Raw genomic sequence first — 24239 nt, 5'->3', positions numbered from 1 at the left:
CTCTGTCCAAAGGTACCAACACCCAAAGTTTTCTAATCAACATCCTGTTTGTTTAACCCACCGTTTAATGGGAGGTCATGTGACGGACTATGTCTCCGCTCTGAGCAGTAATTTCTGATGGTTGCCTGGCAACTGCTTAGAGCGGAGAAATAGTTTGGCACATAATGTACCATAAAACACTGAATTACTGATTTTTGTTTCGGTTAAACAAACACGATATGGGGCGCAGCAGCAGTTTGAGCTCGATTACAAACAAGGACTGTTTGCTGCATGTTGTCCCCTCTTTCCTGAGGAAAATCCCAAAATAATCTTAGAAAATAAATAGATAAATGACCAAAACATAGTAAATTTGCTTCAAGTCTCTGTGCTCAGCTAACTATCTCCAATACAAAGCCTTTAATATTTCCCAAAGTGCTGGATTGGGTATCGTCAAGTAGGCTAGTTTATGCACAGATCTGATACCACATCATTTATTAAAAGACTTACAGATGTTTCACACCCGAGTAAACAGCAATGGTTTTATCAGAAATCACTTCCTCTTCACCGCTCTAAAACTGTAGCAGGTTTTGCATCTGCTGCTCTAAAGTGGAAAAAAGATTTCTGTTAAATAGTGTAACATTAGCTGGAAAGATGACTGCAATTTGGCGGTATTTTACACTGAATATTTTACACCCAGCAGTAAAAAGTCATATGTACAGTGTGCAATACGTGTGTTCAAATAAAAAGTTTCTAAGATGCATCGTGATGCGAATGTGGACGATTCTGCATCGATGCAGTGACAGCACATAATCGATTACAGCCACCGTAACGTTGCTCGTTTCTGGCCGTGACTGGACAATAAAGTTTTCTAGCTCAAAAAAACTTCCCTGTGGCAACCATCAATTTAATATTTAAACATTTAGGCTAACATTCAAATATTCTCTAGTATGAAGAAATATACTACACCATATTAACTACTTCAAAGTTTGATGCCATTTTCGTGTTTACTGTTGTAAAGACTCCTGTTGTTTGCTGTGTTTAGACTCAAGTTGTTGGATGTTCAGTTTGCCGTCTTATAAACTTTGGCTGCACTTTAAAGTTTTTTTTTAAAGGAAGTGAAACAGCACAGTAGGTCAAAACAAATAATTTATGTCTGTAAGCTGTCCTCGATATTTGCAACTGAGAATGTGGGTAAAAGTTTTACAGTTTGCCTTTTTTTCTCTTCCAAATAAATCTGGCTAACCTGAGTGGTTGTGTAACCAGTCTGATTTCTTTTTACTGTTGTTCCGGGATTTTAGAAATTAACCGGGTTAGTACAATGTTATTAGAAAATACTTAATATTGAAATAAACCAGAATTATCCTGGGCCTTCAATAAGAACAAAGATGTGTCTGTCTACTGCGTATATAACATGTTTATGATGGAGAGTGACGGTGCTGTCGACTGGCCTCTGTGCCTGGACTCAGCAGCCCGTCAGCTGTCACGTCTCCGCTGAGCGATCGTCTGGTGTGTGTAACTGCGGGAGGAAATATCCTCTGGAGTGCATTAAAACAGTTTATTGCCTCATTATGAAACCTGGAACGAGAACACGCTGATTGAGACAAACAAGCATCAGTACTCAAACGGACATGTGCTGCATGTACAGTCTGTGCAGCGTTCCAGGTCAAAAGGCCAGAATGACACCCAGAAATAATACAATGCATGTTTTTATGCTTTGATGGTGTAAAAAAATGCAGTTTAAATGGGTTTCAGAGGTGCATTTTTTTGCACTTAAGAATATGAATATAACAGTTTTGTTTACACAGTGTATTTTAGACTTACTGTAGGAGCGGGAAATTAAAAAAAAAATACACAATCTTGCCAAAATGTATGCCACATGCATGATCACAGCCACAAATTCTCAAAAGATGAAGAATGAAAAGCACGTAAAATGTGTCAAAAAATATCTAAGAGTTAATAAAAAACTGCTGCAATCAACCTTCTATGATGTTAAAGAAAATATGGCTTGAAATTAACACATGAATCAATGCTGCAGTGAATAGAAATGCACAAAAAATCTTTTTTTTTTGCTAATTTTCTGGAAATTATTTTAAAATTTCTGATGAATTTTGGTAGAAACTTCACACCAACATTCAAAGTATCTCTTTCTTTTTAGAGCCTGCACCTTCATGTTTTATGTGACATGTTCATTTTATATTTGGTCAAGAATAACATATAAGTTCCTAATTTATCTCCTCAAATTTCCTGCCATTATAAAGATGAAAATGCAATAATAAAAAATCCTAAAAAGCCAAGTCCTTTATGGGTATGACGTCAACTATAAGAGAGGGTTTTGAAGCCAAAGCTTCACACACTCAGTTCAGGAGATTGCTCTATTTTCCTCCTCTATTGTGGCGGTAATGGGAAACATATCACAAGGTTTAATCACAAAGAAGCTGAACTGGTGGAGAGAGAGGGAATGAATGAGAGAGGAAGAATTAGTGGCATTGAGATGATGAGTAGTTGAAGAAAAAAGACAGAAAAAAAGACTGAAAATATAAAAAGAAAGGAAGAGGTGAAGAAAGAGGAGGGCAGTGTACCTGAGGGAGAGAGGTGGCAGGAGGTGTCGTGGGGATGCAAAGCCCCTCTCGTTATTTTCCAGTCCAGCAAGCAGCTGATTTCTGTTTTAGCTACAGGGCTCAGCAGTGTCTCCTGTCCCTCAGAGTACAGCGTCAACATATGGCGCAGTCTTGAATAATCACATTGTATTGAGCGTTATGATGGATGGAGCTCGTGTTGATGCAGAGCTTTGACTTTGATCCAACTTTAAGCAAATGCAGACCTTTGTGACTGCCAGAAATGCGTCATTCACTGTGTAAAATTCTGTTAGTTATTTTGAAAAAAGGCTAGGAGAGTTGCTATATACCGGTACTGACGATAACCGTTATATCTAAAAATGAAATACTGAAATCGTGTTAAAAATACCCATACAGTAATATTGTGTAAATACTCCTGCTCCTCTTAAATCGTTTCTTTATGTTCATGCTTTGTCTCCCTCCCCCAACACCATCTGTTTGCCTTCTCGCTGCCCAAGTGTCATTGCTCTGTTTGCACGATTTTGTACAGTTATGGTCACAGACTTTCTCTCCGCCGCCCTAAACTCATATTTTGAGTGTAATACGACTGACAAAAAAAGAGACAACGTACAACAAAAAAAGCTAAAGCTGAATTTCACTGACTGCATTACAATCTTGATTATTACTTTCAAAATTTTCTGTAGAAATCATGAAAATATTATTATTATGTATAATTTTGGCCACAATAATCACAGAGTGAAAAAAGGACTTGAAAATACTTATGGGAAACACCAAAAAAAAGTTAATTATTTAAACTGAGTTTGTTAATAAAGTTTGTATAAATCCTTATTTTGTATTTATTTGGCCATATACCAAAGTGTTGGACAAATCTGACCTGCTCGAGCTACAGAAAGTTAAATGATTCCCAAAATCAGTCTGCTTTGACCTCTCTGAATCATTATTATGTCTCTATCTAGTGGTTGTTGAGACATTTCACTCAAAATCACAAATTTCAACCAGCTGGTGGCATTTCAGAAAGAGTGAGATGTTCACAAAAGTCATCGGGTTCATCCTCTGGGGAACATGAATGTATGCTCAAAATCTCATAGCAATCCATTTAAAAGTTGTGATAGTAATATTTCACTTTGCAGGCAAAGTGGCGGTTAGTGTTTAATAAGTGCATGATGTTCTCAAAGCTGATGAGTAACCATGTTAAATAATTGTTAAATAATCGTGATTTTAATTTCAATCACAACAATCAGAATTATTATTTTTGCCAAAATCGAGCATCCCTAAAAGACAGATGTGAAAATAAACCTCGAGATGGTGTGAAAGGAATAAATTAAGGCTACACTCCAAAGAGTGAGATGAAAATGCTGGAGAAGATTGATATAAACCACTTTAAAGTTTAAAGAGATAAAGGAAGGAAAGAGGGACAGAAGGACGGCGGAGAAAAGAAGCGAAGATGTGACGAGAGCACAATGGTCGCTGTGATGTTGTTGCAAAAATGGTGACAGAGGAAACAAGTGCTGAGTCCGTGACAATGTGTGAGATATCCAGTACATGTGTGTGTTGTTGCTGTGCAGAAGGAGCACCGGGGAGAAAATGAGACAGCGTGAGGGATTTCTCAGGCTCATTCCTGATGTATTTACAGCACACACAAACACAGATACCAGACACGAGAGGGGAAATGGGAGAGAAGGAGAATGAGTGGAGGAAATGAGGGATACAAGAATAGAGAAGGGGAGGAAGGGATCTTATTTTGTTGCAGGAAATGATGGGGAGACAAAGGAGAACACTGGAGGAGAGGATAAAATAAGAAAGGAAAGGTACAGGTACTGAGAGGAGATTTACGTTTCACAAAATGTACAATAAGTTGCATCACAAAAACTACTATTTCTGACGTTCAGAGGCTAGCCAAACAAACACAAGTTCTCTATGGGCATCCATGTTCCCCTGAGCAGATGCAAAAATAGTTAGATTAGAAGTCAGAAAATTTATCAACTTCCAACTTGCCTGTGAACGCAGCACAAGGCTTTACACAACATACCCTACACCAGTCTCATTCTGTCACAGTGAGGCGAGAATCAATACAATTTAGGAAAGGTCTCCACATTTTTTCAACAGAATAAAGGGACTCTTCCAGGGAAAATCTAAGTTTCTTCAGTCTAATGGAGTAAAAAGTCATAGTTCTGTTTTCAGACAGACTGTCCTTTAAGTTTTAATAGTGAAACCTGGTTTAGTAATCACTTTTATAGCAACTATATAGGACCTTAGAAAAAATACAATGCCCAAACTTAGTCATGGTTTTATGGATATCTGGTGCAACACAATCCAGGAGAGCAGAAGAAAGGAAATGAGGACGGAGAGCTTTAGGACAGAGCAGAGACGGCGGGTCAGGAGACGGGAGGCAGAGCCGGGCAGAGGTGAACGGGTGCAGATAAAGGTGGCAGCGAGACACAGTCTAGAGATGGAGATTAAACTGCACGGGAGCTTAACAGAGCCGAGATAAGGAGCAAGTAAGTGTGCCTGCTGAACATTTAGAGAATCAGAGAACAAGGGAAGGAGAGGAGAGGAGAGTGTAGCTGGAGGGTGAGAAGGAGCATCAGTGAGAGAGAAAGAGAATAAAAGAGCTTGTTGAAAGTGGAAGGCATGATTAAGAAGACTGTTCCTGGATCTATACGAGCATTAATAAAACAGCTAATGCACATCTGTGGGACTGTTTCTCTGCTTCGCTTTGCTTGCGGTCACATGGCTGCAGCATGGATACTATCTTAATAACAGCTTTTCATTTCAGAGCTCGTTTCAGCAGACGGACGTGGCCCCTCTCTCTCTCTCTCATGCATTATAAATTCCCCATTACAACTTGTTGAGTTGCACTCCAGGGCCCTGTGGCATGTTGACGGACCACTCTGCAGACAAAACTAATCAACGACACCATCATTAGGCGCACCGATGGACAGGCAGCCTGCTCTGATTGGGTTATATCGCCACATCATGTGTCCCCAGGCCTCCGTCTGAACCCCGGCTGCTGGTTCACCATCTATTGCGGCCGAACTCAACTGGGTTAAGCTAATAGCCTAATCTAATGCTGCCGAAGTCACGCACAGATACCCCGAGGCCTGGCTACGTCTCCTCGTCCCCAGATCACATAACAATTAGTCTTTCAGCCCGCGCAGTAGCTTGAGTGTACCAGGAAGTGGCGGGCCCAGGCAGGCCTCTGATTGGAGGCCTCTGGAGGAGAGGTGAATGCCAGCTGGCAGCGAGCGCAGGCCAGACAGCCAGGCTCAGTCGCACAGATCTGAGGGACAATACAAAGCTGGCACACACAAGCTGCGCGCTCTCATTCGGGATGTGTGTCTGTGCATGACAGCATGTGTGTGTGTGTGTGTGTGTGCTATTTTCGACTTACTTTAAGCAGATCCTTGTGAAAATCTTGGCCTTCGTTCAGTCCTTCCAGGTTGCCAATGAACTGCGTGCACGACATCCTCTTACCGATGTTCTGTCAAAAGAGAATATTAGTTTTATTTCATACTTACGTGTACGGACAGATCTTTTACATATAAGTTCAGTGTGTAAGATTTAGTATCATCAAGCAGCCAACAGGGCAGAAAATTCGCCTGTGTGCCCAGCATGTAAGAGAACTACAGTGGCTGACGCAAAAATGCGAATGGTCCTGTTGGAAGCCAGTGTTTGGTTTGTCCATTCTGGGCTACCGTAGCAGCGACAATTGAGGAGCACATAGAAGAGGATGTGACAAAAGCTGTGTTCAAAACTGTTCCCTATCACGGAAATAGTGAATAATACAGTTTGCCATTTTGTATTGTTGTTTGATTTCTCAGCAGTTAATTTTATCCACTAAATAGTGCACTGTAAATACCCACAATGCACAGCAAATCTGATTTTACGATTAACCATATATCTCACTCCAGCATGCTACAATGCAATGTGTCGTCTATTTCCGGAGGAGAAGAAGAAGAAGAAGAAGAAGAAGAAGAAGAAGAAGAAGAATTTCATTTATAGATGTAAGTAAAATTAAAGTATCTGTATTTTCTGTCTTGAACACGTTGGTAGCCTAGCTTTTATCAGCTAAATTTGCTACTATTTGCCATTTGGTGAAATACCCCATTTATTAATTAGCATCCGTTAGCTAACACTAATGTTAAAACTGGAGAAGCAGCACAGTCGTGACTCCAATGCAAACGTATTCATTCAATTATTATCGACTGAGTTTGAGGGCTTTTACAGCTCGCGATCAGGACACTGATATTCACTGTTGTTTTTCATAAACATATATAAATATGTACTTATTTTGTCACCTGCTTGTATGTGAAAGTGGTCCTATGTTTATTTTTGTTCAGCTTTTTTGTCGTGTTTTGAACTGTATATCTGTTTTTATGATTATGTAAATTGTTCTTGGAAATATGTGTTACTTTGAGAGCAATTTTAACCAGTCAAATCTCTAATCTGTGTACACGTACATGACTAAAAAGCTGTTTTAGATTTTTCATCATTTTAAGTAGAACTTAAGTCTGTTTGTTTGGCAAAACAAATCTGAGGATGTCGAATTGGTCTCAGCAAAGGTATGATTTTTCACAATGTTCTCCCATTTTTAGAAATAATTACTGGATTAATCAAAACATTTAAAAAGTCACAGCCTGTATCAATCAGCCCTCTCTCACTGTGATAATCATGATGAGGATTACAATCACAACAAAGTCTTATAGCGTATCTGCTCACATTTTTTTAACTTTCTCCTGATTTGTTGCTCCCTAAAGGAGCTGATCCCCTATCCAGTCACCTCTGCAGCCACTTTAATTAATCATTCATCCGCAGAGCTGCACTATCGCTGAGAAGAGCGGCCCACATTTACAAAGGGAGGCTCTGACTATAAAAGTAGCTCATTAATGATGTGAAAGAAGCTCAGCGGGTGGACCTGCAGATCAGTTGGTGATCAGGTTTATACTCCTAAAACTCCAGAGTGAATCAAAAGTGCACTCGAGGAGAATTAAAATCTACAGCTTTTATTTTTCCTTTGTCTGACACCTGCAGTAACATTACCTTCACTTTTCTTCTGCACATAAATGTACACATGAATGTCACCAGATGCTAGTTATAACTCACCTGGCCGTGTAGATCTGTGTTCAGCAGCATGAGGGCACAGGTGAGAGTGTGAACTGCATCTACAGGATGAAAAACAGCAAGTGAGCTCCATCTGTTAAATCACAGAGTTGTCACACATTTTCATGCACAATTTTTTTTTTAACTTTGCCATGACTTTTTAAGATCCCAAAATATATTTCACACATAATTTCCACCAGCTGGCATACACAAAAGGAGCGATACATGATGGTAAACAACACGCATCAACAAATTTAGATTTACAGTGACAGAAGCAGAAAAGGGTTATTTGCCAAACTGCCAAGGTTTTCATGTACACAAACTCTGCTTTGGTTTTTGGTTCTGGTGGCATTAGCAGTCTCTCAGTCTCTCAGAATGAGAGCAGAGTGAACTATCACATGACTTTTCCAAAACGTTCAATGATTTTTTTCTGATTCCCATGCTTGGAAAAAGTGATTATAAAATTTCGTGACTTTCTGGTGTTCTCACTAAAACTACTTTTTAACTTTTGACTTATACATAAATGCCAAAAAAAGTTAAAAGTCCTTAGCATTGTGTCAATTCTTTGAAATGAATTAGCTAAAAAGTAAACAATGCTAATTGCATATATGCTGTTAGCTTTTACTAGCCTAGCACTGCAGTCATAGACAAAAACAGATTAAACAAAATTATTTAAATGTACCATTTTTAAGAGTTAGCCAAGCATTTCAATTCAAGCTAGTTTAAAAGGTGCTGAGGTGAACTGTAGTGAGTATTTTCGACATCAACAGACCTTTATGTTCATTAGCAAACAGCTAACAGCTAACCAGCTAACGATAGCTAGGCAAAGCCAACCTACCTGTCCGATTGATAAAGTAATTTCGACATATTTGACTGCCTCTGTCTGTACTAAAACAAAGTGATGGGATTATTTGTGGTATTTTAAAAAAAATAACCTCGGAGTTATAGAATTTTAATAATTTTTCAGCTTGTTTCTTCATCTCTGTCTAAAAGTGGAGATTTCCGTTAACAAGCGTTAGCCGCCCTGTTAGCCGTTAGCAGTTCAGTAGGCGGTTTCAAGGAGCTCCGCAGTGGGTCGCCTTGAAACCGTGACCCAGTACACATTATAGTCACTTTCTTTTAGCTGTTTTTGGTCCCCGACAACGTTTGAAATATCGATTTTTCCGTAGCTGTTAGTAAGAGAAACTGTTGATCAGCACTCACCCTCTGATGGTATGATTTTTGGGTTGCAGTCCCAGTATCGTTTAGAAAAGTGTGAGAGCACCCTCTCTCTCTCCTGAGTCTCCCCCATCAGAGCAAACTGTCTGAGGAAAGTCCTGCACAAACAAACGCACACTTTAGTACATCTTGTTTTATTTACATTTATCCAAAATGGAAAAATAACAATATCGAAAAGACAAAAAATACGCATTTTTTAAAATTGCTATGTATGATCTCCATTTTACCAATTAAGGTGAGATTTTTTGTATCCAGTCACATAAAGTTGTGTAATTAAATGTAATTATTAGTAATTTAGTATCTCAGTGAAATAAATCAAGAGCTGTGCAATTTTTAAGGTACTTATTTTACATGAGTATTTCCATTTCATGGTATTTTACACTATTCTATTTCACTACATCTCACAGGAAAATATTGTACTTTCTACTACATTTTATTGTCTAACAGCTGCACTTGCAACTTCTTTTTTTTTACAATCCACAAAATATGAAGTATTCCAACAGAATTAAAAATAAAGATATAAAACAGTTAATATTATCTCCACCTCAACCTGCTGCAACATTAAAATGCTGCTTAAATGCTAATGTGATAATGCACAAGTAATAATAATAATAATAATAATAAAAAAAATAATAATAATAATATATGAGAGAGGTCTTCATAAAAGGCTCTTATTATTTTGAGAGCTTTTTTTTAAACATGTTTATTGCTTTCATGCACTTATATATTTAAAAATACAACATGATGTACAAAAAACAGAAAGTGAAATATGTGTCAAAATAAGTAAATTAATAATAATAATGAATTTTGAGTGCATTTTACTAATATGTCTGTACTTTTAAATACATTTTTGGAAAGTACAAATATTTTTTACATTGTAGTACTGCTGCGTTACTGCTTTTACTTAAGTGACAGATCCAAGTGTACTTACAATAAATTACAAATAGTAAAAGAGTATCTGCACATGATTGTGTTTAATGCTCAGTAAAATTACAACAGTTATAAGTAAAAAGAATAAAAATGAAGCCAAGGAAACGCAGCATGAATCTCTACTATACTGCACAAACTGTGATTTTAGTCCAAATGCAACACCAAAGCTGCCCTCCAGAGAGCAGTGTTCAACAGTGGAGACTTTCTCCTGCATCCAAACAAAGATAAAATCATAATCAGTGCAGTTTTTCCTGTACTACAAACAATGGCTTGTGAGGGTCAGATAACACACAATTAGACCAGAGCCCCAGTTTAAAATTTAATGTAAACAGCCATTCTTTATCCATAAGAATACACTCTTGTCTACATTTAGTGACTGTTTCATGTGATAAACAGCCAGGAATATTTTACTGTCTTTTCTTGACTTTGCCTAAGATATATCTTGAATTTGTGTTGCACTTACACGTGTATAAAATTGCATTATTGTACTTTGTGTTCTCACCGTAACGCCTGGTCCACAGCGAGGCCTGTGAAGTTGAAGAAACTCAGATACTCTTCTGCTACCATACGGCTGAAGTCATTACTGTAGACAGACAAGATGGAAAACATCATTTTAGGAAAAATAAACCCAAAAAAAGCCAAAAACTCTAGCGCAAAATGTCAATCACATTCAAAAGCTGGCTTTCTCAGCTCGGCGAATGGCCTCAGTTTGGGCTGTCAGTCAGTCAGTCAGTCAGCTGGAGATGCAAAACAGAGGCCAAAAAAAGGAGGGGATTCCCAGAGTGCATCTGTCAGTGAGGAAACCCTTTAATCCCAATTTTTTTCTCATCAGCACCAGCAAGCAGCTGACAGACGGACAGCTGATCGAGCGGCGCTGCAAGAATGCAGATGATGTAAAACACTTTGTAGGCAGGATGTAAAGTGGCGTGCAGTAAATATACAGGAAACTGAATGTGCAGCAGTAGGTTAGCACTCATCAAATAAACATAAGATGCAGCAGAGAGGAGATTGTTCTTTACAGTTTTACAGTGCTTCACATGTGGGTGAAGAGGAGTGCTATAGCTTGTTACTGTTAGTGTGGCAGCAGTACTATTATTTGGGGTGATTGTGAGGGTGTTTGGGATGGCGGTTCTGAGAATAAGCACTACAATATGCCAAAATAACAATAACAATAACAGCAGCTCACTTCTTGCTGAGGTGTCGCGCCACATCGGATTTTCTGAATCCGTCCAAGTTGAAGAGACGTTTGGCCAAGCGTCTGGCGGCGGCCACGTCGGCTCGGTGGCTGCCGTTGGTGAGAGTCTCGCTGCTGCCCAGACCCAGCCGGTCACTGAGGTCCTGGTCCAGCTCCGAATCGGTCGCCAGACGGGCCTTGTCCCTGCTGAGAGGGCAGAAATGATAAGTGATTAAAATAAGAATCATTTCCTTAAGCATGGGTTGTAAAACCTAAAAAAAAAATAAGTTAAAAAAGTAAAAGTCCTGCAGTCAAAGCCTTAATGTAGGCCTATTTAAAGTCACTAGACTGTCACTGCAGGAAATTAAAGAAGCATTTTTATTTTAAATAAAAAAGTTTTGCTGTTTGATTGCAGTTCATTTAAGCCGCCGTATTTTACCGAGCTGGAAGCAGTGTGGCGCCCACTTCCTGTTCACAAACCCTCGCTATTACAGCTAAACAGTGCACTAAAACAAGTCTCTGGAAACATTCGAGGAGAGAAATAGGCCATGCAGTAACAAAATCTTGATTTACATTCGATCAGCACTGCCCAGTTTTACCGTTTGGTCGGATTTTGGTCCAACTAGCTCGTCATCCTGCTAATTTCAGGGGAAAGTTAGTTTACCACAGTTTATCCATACTAAGACCGACACTGTTTTGATACAAAGCTGGTTGAAAATCCCTTTAAGTGTTTGACGCTCAAAATATTCTTGTTTCATATGTCCTCCTCAATGTTAAACCAAATTACGGCCTTGCTCCTTTTAATACTGTTTGTGAGTTTAATCTGCAGCAATGCATCATATTCTATAAGATCATCATATGCTTGTACTAACATATCTAAAGCTGAAAGACAAACGTGGTGACGTAAAATGTGCAATATTTACCTCTCAGTCCAGATGGAATATTAGTACAAAGATGCGTAAAATAGAAATCATCAGTACAGTATAAATACTTCAAATTGGCTCTTGAGTACAGTACTTGAGTAAATGTACTTAAGAATTAAGAATCAGACACAAATAGGTGACAGAAAAAAAGATGTAAAAAGGAAAAAGGAAAAAGGAAAAGATGGGAAATGAATATTTTGGCTCCAGGAGTAGAAAGCGGGACAGATGGGACATAGATTTGTAAATAATTGAAAAGGAAAGAGCGAACGGGATAAAAGGAGGAACAAAGAATGATGGTGATATAATAATAAAACTAATAAATCCAGTGTATCAATAATTTAACAATACTAATATCTGATCTGTGCGGCGCCGATCTTAAATCACAGTTTCCAGCCGTACAAAACGTTTTAACATGAGAAAATACACAAGGGGCAGATGGACTCAGTGAGGCAGATCAGAAGAAAGAAGCTTAAAAGAAAGATAAATATCGTTTTAATGAAAGAGATTTTTTTTGAAGTGGTGAGGGGACAGAGAAGGAAGACAAAAAGAGGATTTAAAGACAGACGAATGGAGAGATGGAAGAGAGACAGCAGACTGTATGAGTGCAAATACGGACCATTTTTCACAATAATTTAGTACAGAGAGACTCAGCTTGCTTTGCTTAGGGGCCCCTTTTTCAAAATGACGGGAAGCCAGGGGCCATTCACGGGATAGGATTTTAGGATTTAAGGATGATTCCAGAATTATAGGACTATCCAGCATATTAGAACCTTTCTAGTATTTTCAGATGTTTCTCAGATTTAAGGATGTTTCTGGGGTTTTAAGATGTTTGTAGGATTTAAGGACAATTCTCTGATTTTAGGATGATTTTAGTATTTTAGAACTTTTTTTTAGGATTTTAGGACATTTTAGGACAGGAATTTTAGGCGGTTTCTTGGTCTTTAGGACATTTCTTGGACTTTATGATGATGTTGACTTGACTTGATGTTTCTAGGATTTGAAGATGTTGGTAGGATTTTAGGATTTTATTTTTTTTTTAGAATATTAGGGCACTGGATTTTAGGACATTTCTTGGATTTTAGGACATTTTTAGGATTTTATTATGTTTCTAGGATGTAGGACATTTTTTTTAGGATTTCAGGACATTGGATTTTAGGAAATTTCTAGGATTTTAGCACATTAGGGTCTTAGGTAGGACCTCTGTCAAGGCAGTGGCACTTTTTTTAAAACAAGCTCTATTTTGATGCAGTTTTATGCACTCTGCATGTATACTCATGTACACTAAAAGTACAACTGCCAGTGTAAATTAGTTTATTTTTTTATGAATTAGAAAATGGTTGGGGGGCACCCGGCACCCTATCTGGACCAGATTTGGCTTGCGGGCTGTTAGTCGAGTATCACTGATTAAGTATGACAGAATGTATGTTAAATCATTACATATTCAAACACAACATTTGGCATGATTACACACTTCACAAATCTCTTTTTCCAGTTTTCTCTGTCTCGTTATCACTTCCTAATTAAGCCCCTTCAAAGCTTTAACCAGCTCAGACGTGCCAAACTTATTACATCTGAATTATCCTGTGATAATAATTTAAGCATGTTATGTCACGCTGAGCTGAAAGAAAAACTACTTTTCTGGTTTCTGGATGACAGAAACGAGGTCTCTGAGTTCAGTTACTTAGAATTCGACATGACGCCGACCTTCATTGATGCCGTCGAGAGCTGTGTGACGATTCCAGTCACGCCAGCCGGGCCGATAGAAAACAATGACAGTTCAGCAGCTGAGAGTCAAAAAAGCTAGAAACACTTCCTGCACAAGCGGCGCTCTCATTTGGATTTCTCAGCATGAGGAACAAGCCAAGAAAACCCACAGTCCCCGGGCTTCGCTTCCCACACTTACACAACCTTACACTGTAAATGAGTCAGCCGAAATCACACCAGAGCAAACAGTCATTAATAACACAAGCCGACTAAGAAAGTTACAAGGGTTCAAAGGTCAACTTTTTTTCACAAAGAACACAAAAGAACAAGGATGTACTGTGGCACAACAGAACTTACTAAGCTAACATGCTTATATAGTAGTTAAGTAGGTATTATGTTTACAGTCTCTTAGTTTACTGCGTGCTGCTAATTAGCACAAAAAAGCAGTTAAGATGAGGCTGATGAGGATGTCGTTATTTTGCAGGTATTTCGTCACATATGAATTCATATTTTGTCCTGATGGTGTCGCTCTATAAAAAGTCTTAGGATCTCTAAAGTTAGCACAGTTTGTCCTCAGGGGGTCATGAATGTACACAATTAAATGTCAATCAGTCTAATAGTTGCTGAAATATTTGGCTCAAAACCACAAATGTGAACCTGCTGGTGGTGCTAGGAGAAGAGTCAGGGGATCACTTTTATCATTAAGAAATACTGTCTGGGTAACAAAAGTACCAAATTTAATAGCAATATACTGAGGAAAACACCATCATGATGCTAGAGGAAGTCAAAAAAACTAAAATCACTAAAATCATGCCAATTTATCATCTGGGAACCATGAATCTGGTGCCAAACCATTGAATACAATAGATATTTGGAAACTTTTCACTGGATAAATGTATAATGGTGCTACAGGAAAAGTAAAAATCAAAATTAGATACAACATCCTCACTTGTGGTTAAACTTTTCGAGACTGGGTGCTGAATCCTCAAAGTGAATCTAAGTACAGTCAAGACCAGGACAGCACTCCAATTATATATATATATATATATATATATATATATATATATATATATATATATATATATATATATATATACACACACATATATATATATTGCCACACAGACGTTTTCAAGCCCTTAAAATTAAATAAATATAGCTAAATTTGGAGTAAACTTAAAACTTTGAACTTAATGGTTATATTTACTTATATTTTTTTAAGGTAATTTGTTTCCTAGATTTTTTAAAGTTAAAGCAACTTGTCAGATTTTACAGAGTATTGTGTAGTTATATGGTACAGCATCATATCAAAGCAAATCATGTATTTTCTGCTGTAAAAGTAAGTAAGTAGTGTAGTAAGTGTAGTGAAAAGTACAATATTCCCCTCTGAAATGAAGTACTAAGTGACATGAAAAGATCAGATTAAATTAGATCAGATTAATTTTATTAATACCAAAGGAAACTGAAGGGCCAAGCAGTTCACAATAACACTACAAGATAATAGAAACAAGTTTAAAACAACAAAAAGATAAAAAAAAAAACACTAAAAATTAAAATAAAAATCTGAGGGCAGAGGTCAACAGTAAAAACCTTTAAAAACGACTCAGAGGATAAAGACTCAAGTAAAGTACAAACACCTAAAAGCTGAACATTACTTGAGTAAATGTACTAAGTTACTTCCCAGATCAGATCAGATCTGCAGATCAGTATTGCAGCTTTAATACAGAACCTTTTTTACTCTGCATGTATCAGTAATACTGTAATAAAACTGGAGGCGTGCAAACACACTCTGCACACCTTAAAAGACAATTTGAATTTCCCCTCTGACAAACATTTTATATTCAAATCTTCTGATCCACAAACACAGACAGGTGAGACAGGTTCCTACCTGTGACAAGACCGCCTGATCGCCAAATACCTCTCCTCTCCGACTGCGGCTGAACCATGACAGCAGAAGACAGACGGCGTCCTCATTGCTGTCCCCTGAACGCCACCTCGCCTCAGGCCGCTCCCCCGGCCGCCCCCTCCCCTCCTGCCGGCCTGGTAACCTGAACGCATCACCGCCGCCGCACAGGAACACCTGCAGCTCCTCCCGAGAGGCCCGCAGACTCTGACATTCCTCCACTCGAGTCAAACTGAGACTTCACGTGTCTCCGTCCCTCTGTGTTTGCTGTCATTCGATCCGCACAGCGAGCTTCCTTCACCCCCTCAAAGTAAAAGAGCTGTTTGTCCTGCAGTGCCTCTGCTTCTTCGTTTTCCCCTCTGAGTCTGTTTGCTGTTGTTCCCTCTTTTCACTCCTCCCTCTCTCTTTCTCCCACCCTGTTCCACTGTGTAAACTCACTGTCCCCTGCTGACCTTGGATTCAAAGCATGCCACGAAACTTGCCTAAAAATCCCCCTCCCTTCCTTTTCCTACCCTCCATTTATTCCTCACTGTCTCTCTCGCTGCATCTGCAGTTACACTCGGTACATCCATCCTTTGGGTGTACAAATTGAAGTTGTTTTAGAGAAAACAAAGCGTTAAGGTGTCAGGTTTACATATCCACTGGGTGTGTGCCTTTAAACCGGTCATACTCAATTTAGGGCCCAAAGGCCAAATCCAGGGCCAGGTGGCCCCCAACCATTTTCTAATTCATTATAAAAAAAACTAATTCACACCGGGAATTGTTTTTGTACTTTTATTATACATAAGGAGCCAGAGTGCATGAAATAGCATCAGAATAGAGCTTGTTTATAAAAAAAAGTGCCAGTGGAGGATCCCCCACACCCCGACAGAGGTCCTAGCTAAGACCCTGATGTGCTAAAATCCTAGAAAAGTTCTAAAGTCCTAGAAATGTCCTTAAATCTTAGATATGTCCAAACATGCTATAAATTTTCTGATATTGTATAAACATCCTAAAATCACAGATATGTCCCAAAATCATAGAAATGTCCTAAAATCCTGAAAACATCCTAAAGTCCTAAGAACATCCTAAAATCCAAGAATATCCTAAAATCCTTGACACATCCTAAAATCCTAGAAATGTCTTAAATTCCCATAAATTTCCTAAAATGCTACAAATTTCCTAAAATCTTGAAAACACGCTAAAATCCTAGAAATGTCCTAAAATCTGAGAAAAGTCCTAAAATCTTAAAAATGTCTTAAAATCCTGGAAACTGCTAAAACTCCATTGACTTCCTAAAATCTTAGACATGTCCAAAAGTCCTTAAAACATCCTAAAATCCCAGACACGTCCAAAAATACTACAATATCTAGAAATGTCCTAAAATCTGAAAAATGTTCCAAAATCTTAGAAACACCCTAAAATCCTGTAAACTTGCTAAAATTCCATAAACTTCCTAAAATCTGAGAAATGTCCCAAAATCCTAGAAATATCCTAAATCCCTGAAACATATATATGGCTGCTGCGGCTGGCCCCTGGCCTCCTGTCATTTTGAAAAAAGTGGCCCCTGAGCAAAGCAAGTTGCGCCTCCCGGCTCTAAAGTGTTAGGGGAGAGAGCTGGCGGCCTTTTGTCAACGTCTGAGCCCATTGTTGCTTCTGTTTACAGCACACGCTTCATCGCGGCCTGCAGGAGCGTTCACAATCGTAAGATTAGGCCGGCACTCCAGTTTTAGGCTCCGCCACCTGTTTGCATTGTCTCATCAGGAGCCGAGAGGTCCTGAGAGAATTCCTCTCGCTTTAACGGTATCCTTCGCATAATCGAGCCCCCTCTCAGTCCGCCGGGCAGCTCGGCACAATGAGCCTCTGTCTAACGCTGCAGACTGAAAAGGGTGATGTGAGAGGAGGAGAAAGAGGACTGGAGGGGTTGAAATTCCAACTTTTATCAAAGTATGGACTTCAGAAATATTTGTCTCGTCGTCTCGCTCCTGGATTCCACAGCTCCAGGGCTGCCAGAGTCGGGCCGCTTACAAAAGTGCGATAAGATCACGGCTGAGCAAACATTTACCTGAGCTGGTCCACTGTGATCTGGCTCTCATATAAAGGGGTTTTTATCAGGAAGTTGGGAGGAAAATATGTGAGTTTGTGTTTATAGACGCTCAGTAAGGAGAAAAGAGAGCAAAATGAACAAGCTAAGCTGTTTCTAATCTTTCAGAGTGTATTTTTTTTAAATTTAGGGGAGACAAAGGATAAAAACTTTTGACTAACAGACATGAAACTTTTCCATTATTTACATTAAGACAATTGTTTTTGTATTATAGCTTTTTTTTTAAATGTAATGTTTAATTTAATGCATTGTTTCTTTTTGTTGACATATACTGGCGAAAGGTTTTTACAGAGGGGATTTAGGATTTCTTTTTTTAAAATCAAAATACTGTCAACAGCAATCAAAACAAAAAATCAATTTCCACCATATTTGTAGAAATCAAATTTTCTACAATTTAGGCTTTGAAGGATATGTTCTTGAGATATTCACGATCGTGAGAATGGGACGTACAGGCGGAAACATAACGCATCTGACCATGGCTATCACCAGCGTAATAAAACTAAGTAGTTTGGTGTATTTACGCGCAACTTATTGGAAATTTGAGAGACACACATTTTTAGACAAAAAAATCCAGGTGAATAGGTTAAAAATAGATATCACCATTAAACCTTCCCCAGCTGATTATGTGCATTAACACAATTATTTTTTAATTATTTTTTTGAATTAAATAATTATATGAATATGGGGCATTATCCAATTAAATATGTACTTTTTTGGCAAAGCAGGAATTTGAATTCAAAATATAAATATATATTTTGGGTATTTTCAAGAAATAAAGGCCAGAAAGAAACAAAGAAAGATCAAAATCTCGAAACTGATCAGTGCATGCAAAAACCCCCCAGAGTATCTCCTTTTGAAGTTGAGTTTTTTGTGACAGACACACACACAAAGACAAACCTCAGTCCCTGCAGCTCTCAGTCACCCACCTGCATCAAATTCTTCTCATCAAAAAGCACCTGACTGCAGTTTGATTGTTGTCCTCTTACACCATCTAGTGGTCAAAGCAACAAGGCGAACCCGGCGCAGTCCCTCTCTACCTCTGCAGTGCTGTCACAGTAAGTTAGGGTGACATTCACAGAGTCGGTCGACCTCACCGTCACCACACATGAGCACCGTGACCGTCACTTCCTCAGATAACAGACTGTTACCTCAGGTTATCGCTCAGAAAGAAGCGTGTAAAATGCATCAAGACTGTTGCAGCACTTTGCATTTTTATTTCCTCTTAATGCGTTAATTCTCTGCACCAAACACCAATTCTTGGTAATAAATCTGGTTCTGATTGCATTGTTTTGCAGTTAGGGAATATTCTGCATTCAACATAAAGACAAAACGGCTCAGAATTTAAAATATATTCTCCTGAACTGCAGGTGGGAGAGTGTGGAGAGTTACAACAAAAGTCTTTGGGACTCTGACAGTCAAGGTGAGTCCCTCACTGCTGCAGCAGCCATCTGCCTCTGTCTCACACACACACACACACACACACACACACACACACACACACACACACACACACACACACACACACACACACACAAAGCATGCACTTCAAGTATACAACCATCCAAAATCACCTCAAAACACACGTGCATGCACACACTCAAACACACACAGACACGGGAGTATGCACAGATGGATTCACACACACACACACACACACACACACACACACACACACACACACACACACACACACACACACATATACAAGCACACACACACATGCACGGCTGGCTGGCAGACAGCGGAGGGACCACAGGCAGCCTTCTAGCGACCTTCACTCTAAAGCCACTCGGCTCCAGAATAGCACTGCAGCAGCGCTCTGCACAAGGACACACACTGACACACTCATCCGTCTGGAGGCTGACAACAGTCCATTAACAGGGTACTGACCTCAAATAACGGCAGTCAACACTGCATTAACACTCAATTAACATCAAAAACTCAAGTTATTGACGCTCCTTAATAAGAATATACGAACATCTCATCCTTAGGGCAGAGACTGATATGAGACCAGGTTCAGTTTGAGTCTCTGCTGAACACAGACAGCCAATAATAAGTATAATGACCTTCCCAAAACTGTATCCTCATATACTTTCAAATAAATGTGCAACTCTTGTGCTATTTCAGAGTGCAGATAAATAGAAAAAGCACCAACAACATGACCCAGATTTATCATCACTCGGGTGTCCATTACAGATTTGCACAAAACTTAAGCGATATTTTCGAAATGTTGATAAAACACAATTGACTGCGTTTCCACTGAGTGATGTTCTGCGACTTCTCCTCTGGTGATAACAATCCAGTCGACTGATGTTCAAAACATTAGCAGGTTTATTTCTATTGCAGCCACCGCACTAGCCATCATTATTTACAATCTAAAGTGACGCAGGCGTGTTATGGAGCGATATTGGAAAGGCGAGGTCCTTATACGTGGGAGCGGCCACGTATGAGGGACATTCGGAAGGTGATAGTCCAAGATTTCACAGAGGAATTGTGGATTCAAAACTTCCGGATGATCTGCTCAACTTTTGAAGAGTTAAGTGATAACAGCTCTTGTTGCTCCTGCTGCATCATGAGGGAGCCAGTTCATACTGACAAGCACATAGCCATAGCATCATGTGACCTAGAAAAGCCAAAAAAGTGTTTCTACTGCAGTTTTGCAAAATATGGCTTTTTCAAATTGCCTGAAATACCTCCTCAAGCGAGCGTAAAAACTTCTTTGCAAAAAATGGGAGTTTATCAAGTTGAAATTGATGTGTTTCCATGAGGCATATTTTATATTTGCTGTGTTTACAGCGTGTTTCTGTTGCCCCCAAGTGGCCAAAAAAATCAGTACACGCAATTTGGTCCCTTTCTAACCTGACGTGTGTCAGGCTGTTCTCAGTCTCTGTTCTTGCTTATAGCTATGAAAAGTAATGTACCTTAAGCCCTAAATAACACATGTAATTGTGAGCCAGCAGGCTGTTTTCATGAGACCTACATGAGCGGTCGTCCGTCATGCAACAGGAGCAGAGGAGGAAGTCAAAGAGGAAGACGGGTCAAACCGAGCAGTTTGAACCAGGAGACCATGGTTTGTGTCAAACCAAAAGTCAACACCGAGTTATTTTAAGTCACCTCATCAAGTCATGGAACAATAAATATGCGCCCTGATGGTGCCCAACCATCTTTTTTTTTTCTTCAGAATATTGCATGATTTATTATAGAAAGTTATAGTACACTTGGTATGACTGAAACCGTTTTTAACCAGCATTACATCTACTATAATCCCATTTCTGTTGTTGTTGTTTTCTCTTTTTAAACAGGAAAATATATTTAAAAAGTAAATAAAATAAAAAAATAAACAATAAATGAGCAAGTAAAATTTTTTTTTTTTTTTAATTAAAAAGAGGATAACGTAATCTGCTGTTATCGAACCACAGAACAGGGATGTATGGAACAATAATATATATAGAATCATATCATATCATCAATGCCTAATTCAGCACCTTTGTAGGGAGATAATCCAACCATGATTCATATCCTAAATCTAACCGAGGGCCACTAACACATACATTTAAGGATTTCACACATTTTTCATGACTACGTGGGAGAACTCTGAACTCACCTTGGTAATGAGAAGGACGGGTTGCTGTACCAGCTGCTCCCCAGCTGCGAACACTGATGTCCTCTGGGCGGCGTGTCGTCTGATTCGCTGCTCAGCCTCTCGCTGGACGGGGCTCTGGTGGCGTCCGAGTCCCCCGTCACGGTGAAGATGGAATCCGAGAGACTGGGCCTCTCGTCGTGTGCCAGCGGGGCGAAGCTGAGCTGGACGATCTGCCTGGCGCTCTGACAGACCGGCCCGTGGATGGCAGGGGTCAATGTGGGCAGGTCAAAGGTCAGGACGGTTTGGGTGCTGGAGGTCAGCAGCTCCTCGCTGTCCAGGCTGTTGTACGATGTGCCTTTGGCTCGGTGGGACTCCATGATGCTCTCAAAGTGGCGGCTGAAGGTGTCCTCCGCACCACAGCGAGGACCAGACACCAGGATGGGGGACTTCAGGGCCGGGTGGTGGTTGTCAAAAAACGTCTCCATCGGTCTGGACAGAGAGGGACGTTTTAGAAACACTGCAACAACAGTTAAATGTTAAAACACATCTAGAACTTGAATTATCGCCTCACAGTCTAAGCGAACCAGTCCAGTTGCTCATAGATCAGGTCCCACTGACAGAAGAGAGTTTTGTAGATAAAGCGCCCTAAATCAAATCAGACGTTGAACAATTCAGGGTGGTGGCGTTTAAGTCGTGCGACCACAATGAAGTTAGCTTATAGGCTAACAGTAGGTTGCTTTACGCCTCACAGCACACACAAGGGGTGTTCGTCTGTGAAGATTATCATGCTGAACAAAACTTGTAAGTATCATAAACTTGCGTTTGTCACAGAGCTTATTTTTGGTGATATTCGAAAATCCCATTCAAAAATCCCATAAGGTTTTTGACGAGGGAACCAGTGAGACGCTGACTTCCAGGTTGGCCTACAAAAGTCTGTCATCCCTTCACCTTCAAGGCTTTCTTAATATTAAGACGGAAATATGGACAACCCGGACACATAATGTCTCTGACCACGGCTATCGCTGTTTCAGAGGCATAAAAAGAGACTAAAACTGTATTTTTATCCCGTCAGGACCTGATATTCTGTTGGGATGCAACCAAACATGTTTCATTTCCACTTGAAAATTAGGTTACGAGTGAGATCCAGATTCAGATCAGAATGTGGGTCAGGGGAAAATCCTGCTGCAGCCGAGTGTTTGTGATCTTGTGTGTGTTTCGTGTTCACCTCTTCAGAAGGTGTCTGAACACCTCGGGCTCCTCCTCCGCTGCATACTGCTGCTTCCTGTTGTCTCCCTGCATCCTCACACTGGCCCAGCTCACCATTTCCTCCTCTTCCTCCTCCTCTTCTTCATCTTCCTCCTCCTCCCCATCCTCCCTCCCTCCTCCTCTCCCCCTATCTGTCCTCCCATAAGCCAGCCCCCCCAGTGGGCTGCTTCCTGTCCCCGAGTTGCCCTGCACGCTGCGGTTACTTCCAAACGCAGAGTCGTCGTCGTCCTGCTCTGCCAGCAGCACCTCGTCAATGTCTGTCTCTCTGTAGCAGCGCAGCGGGACGGCGTCCAGGTCCGTTTCTGAGTACTTTAACGTCCGACGAATGATGCCAGTTTTGGGGGAAGTCCCAATAACGGCGGGAGGAGGTGTCACCAGCTCGACCTCGACGTGCTGCACCTCGTGATTGGCAGAAAGTAAAGGGAGGGAGGACGGGGGAGTCGGAGTGGGAGACTCGCTGGAGTTACCGCTGGGAGGAGCAGTGGAGGTTTCCAGAGAGTCTAAAGACAGAAAGAGTTAAAAGTAAATGTGATCGTCTAATTCCCTGTTGTAACAGAGAACATATTTAGATCACTTGCTGCTGTAATTGGTCCAGAACCATAATTAACCCTTTAAAACCTGAGCACTGGTTTGATTTCTTCCAAAAACATGGTGTAATGAACTACTTAACAAAACATGGCCCAAAAATGAGCAAAAATTAGTAAAAAGTTATAAAAAAAAATTACTTGAAAAAAAAGCAATGACAAGACAATGACAGAAAATAAGTGCTGAAAATCAAAACATTTATTTATTTTTTTCTGTAACATAATTCTACATATTTATATACTGTAATTACAAATATAACTTTCTGGACATTTTTCTTTAGTTTTTTTTTGTGATAATTTTTACAATAATTTTTCCCCTTTTCTCAAAGCTAATTTCCATGTAATTTTATTTTTTTGCAATTTCTTGCCAAGTTGGTCATTGCCTTTTTTGTTTTTCACAGAATTATTGTAATTCTTAAACAGTTTTTTTGGTTTGTTGTTTATTGTTGTTTTGTCTTTTTTTCTTGTACTTCTGACCATTTACTTTCTCATTTCTGCTCAATTTGTTCAGGTTTCAAAGGGTTAAAAAGAGGGCAGAAAATTATATTTAAAAAATGTCCAGAATAAATTAATAAATCTTTAAAAACAAGGCACAATTGTTTTCTCACTTTTAACAGAGGCTCAGTAATTTCCTAAATCAGCTGGTCACCGTGCTTTTTTGCAAACGTTAAACAGGAGAAGATGGTGCATTTGTTGGGAACTATTTTGAGCGGTGGATTAATCATGAAAGTGCAGTAATTGGATGGAAAAGAAGAGAAAGCGCTCTTACTCTTCTCCCCTCTGCCAGCAGCCTCCTCAGTAGGGGTCCCGAATAAAAACTCCCACTTGGCACGAGCGATCCTCTGACAATGGAGCGAGGGCACGGGCACTGCACAGCCACTGTCCGTCTGAAACACACAGACACACACTGAGAGGCTCTGCAGTGCAGCTTTAAACGAATAGTGCCCCATTTTTGGGAAATACACTTAATAAAAATAAAACTAGATAAACTAAAATAAAGTAAAAATAAGTGCTTAAGCAAAGTTCAGCATGGCCACTGCTCTTGAGGTTCATTAGAAACAAAGAGCTGTCATTGAATTCCTTGTTGCAGAGGGAGAACCCCCGAAAAACATCCACAAATGAAAGAGTGTACACAAGGACGATGCAAGGATTAACTACAGCAATGTATAGCAATTTGTGGAAGTTTATCTATCTATCTATCTATCTATCTATCTAT

At 39.7% G+C, this 24239-nt stretch overlaps 1 protein-coding gene across 2 annotated transcripts in view; it reads right to left on the bottom strand.

Annotated features, from left to right (window-relative positions):
* LOC121959005 (uncharacterized) overlaps positions 1–24239 on the bottom strand; it is an 81684-nt gene that overhangs the window by 38164 nt on the left and 19281 nt on the right. For both annotated transcript variants that reach the window (XM_088070520.1, XM_088070519.1), the window contains exons 3-10: positions 23793–23910; positions 22399–22939; positions 21195–21662; positions 10990–11184; positions 10306–10386; positions 8859–8971; positions 7659–7717; positions 5947–6036 (exon numbers count right to left, since the gene is read on the bottom strand). In XM_088070520.1, coding sequence (XP_087926646.1) covers positions 5947–6036; positions 7659–7717; positions 8859–8971; positions 10306–10386; positions 10990–11184; positions 21195–21662; positions 22399–22939; positions 23793–23910 — 1665 coding nt within the window. The remainder of the gene's footprint in view (positions 1–5946; positions 6037–7658; positions 7718–8858; positions 8972–10305; positions 10387–10989; positions 11185–21194; positions 21663–22398; positions 22940–23792; positions 23911–24239) is intronic.

The sequence above is a fragment of the Plectropomus leopardus genome, chromosome 19, assembly GCF_026936395.1.
Source record: "Plectropomus leopardus strain MGB_pleo_1.0 chromosome 19, ASM2693639v1, whole genome shotgun sequence".
NCBI lineage: Eukaryota > Metazoa > Chordata > Actinopteri > Perciformes > Serranidae > Plectropomus > Plectropomus leopardus.
This window is presented reverse-complemented; position numbering and strand designations above follow the sequence as displayed.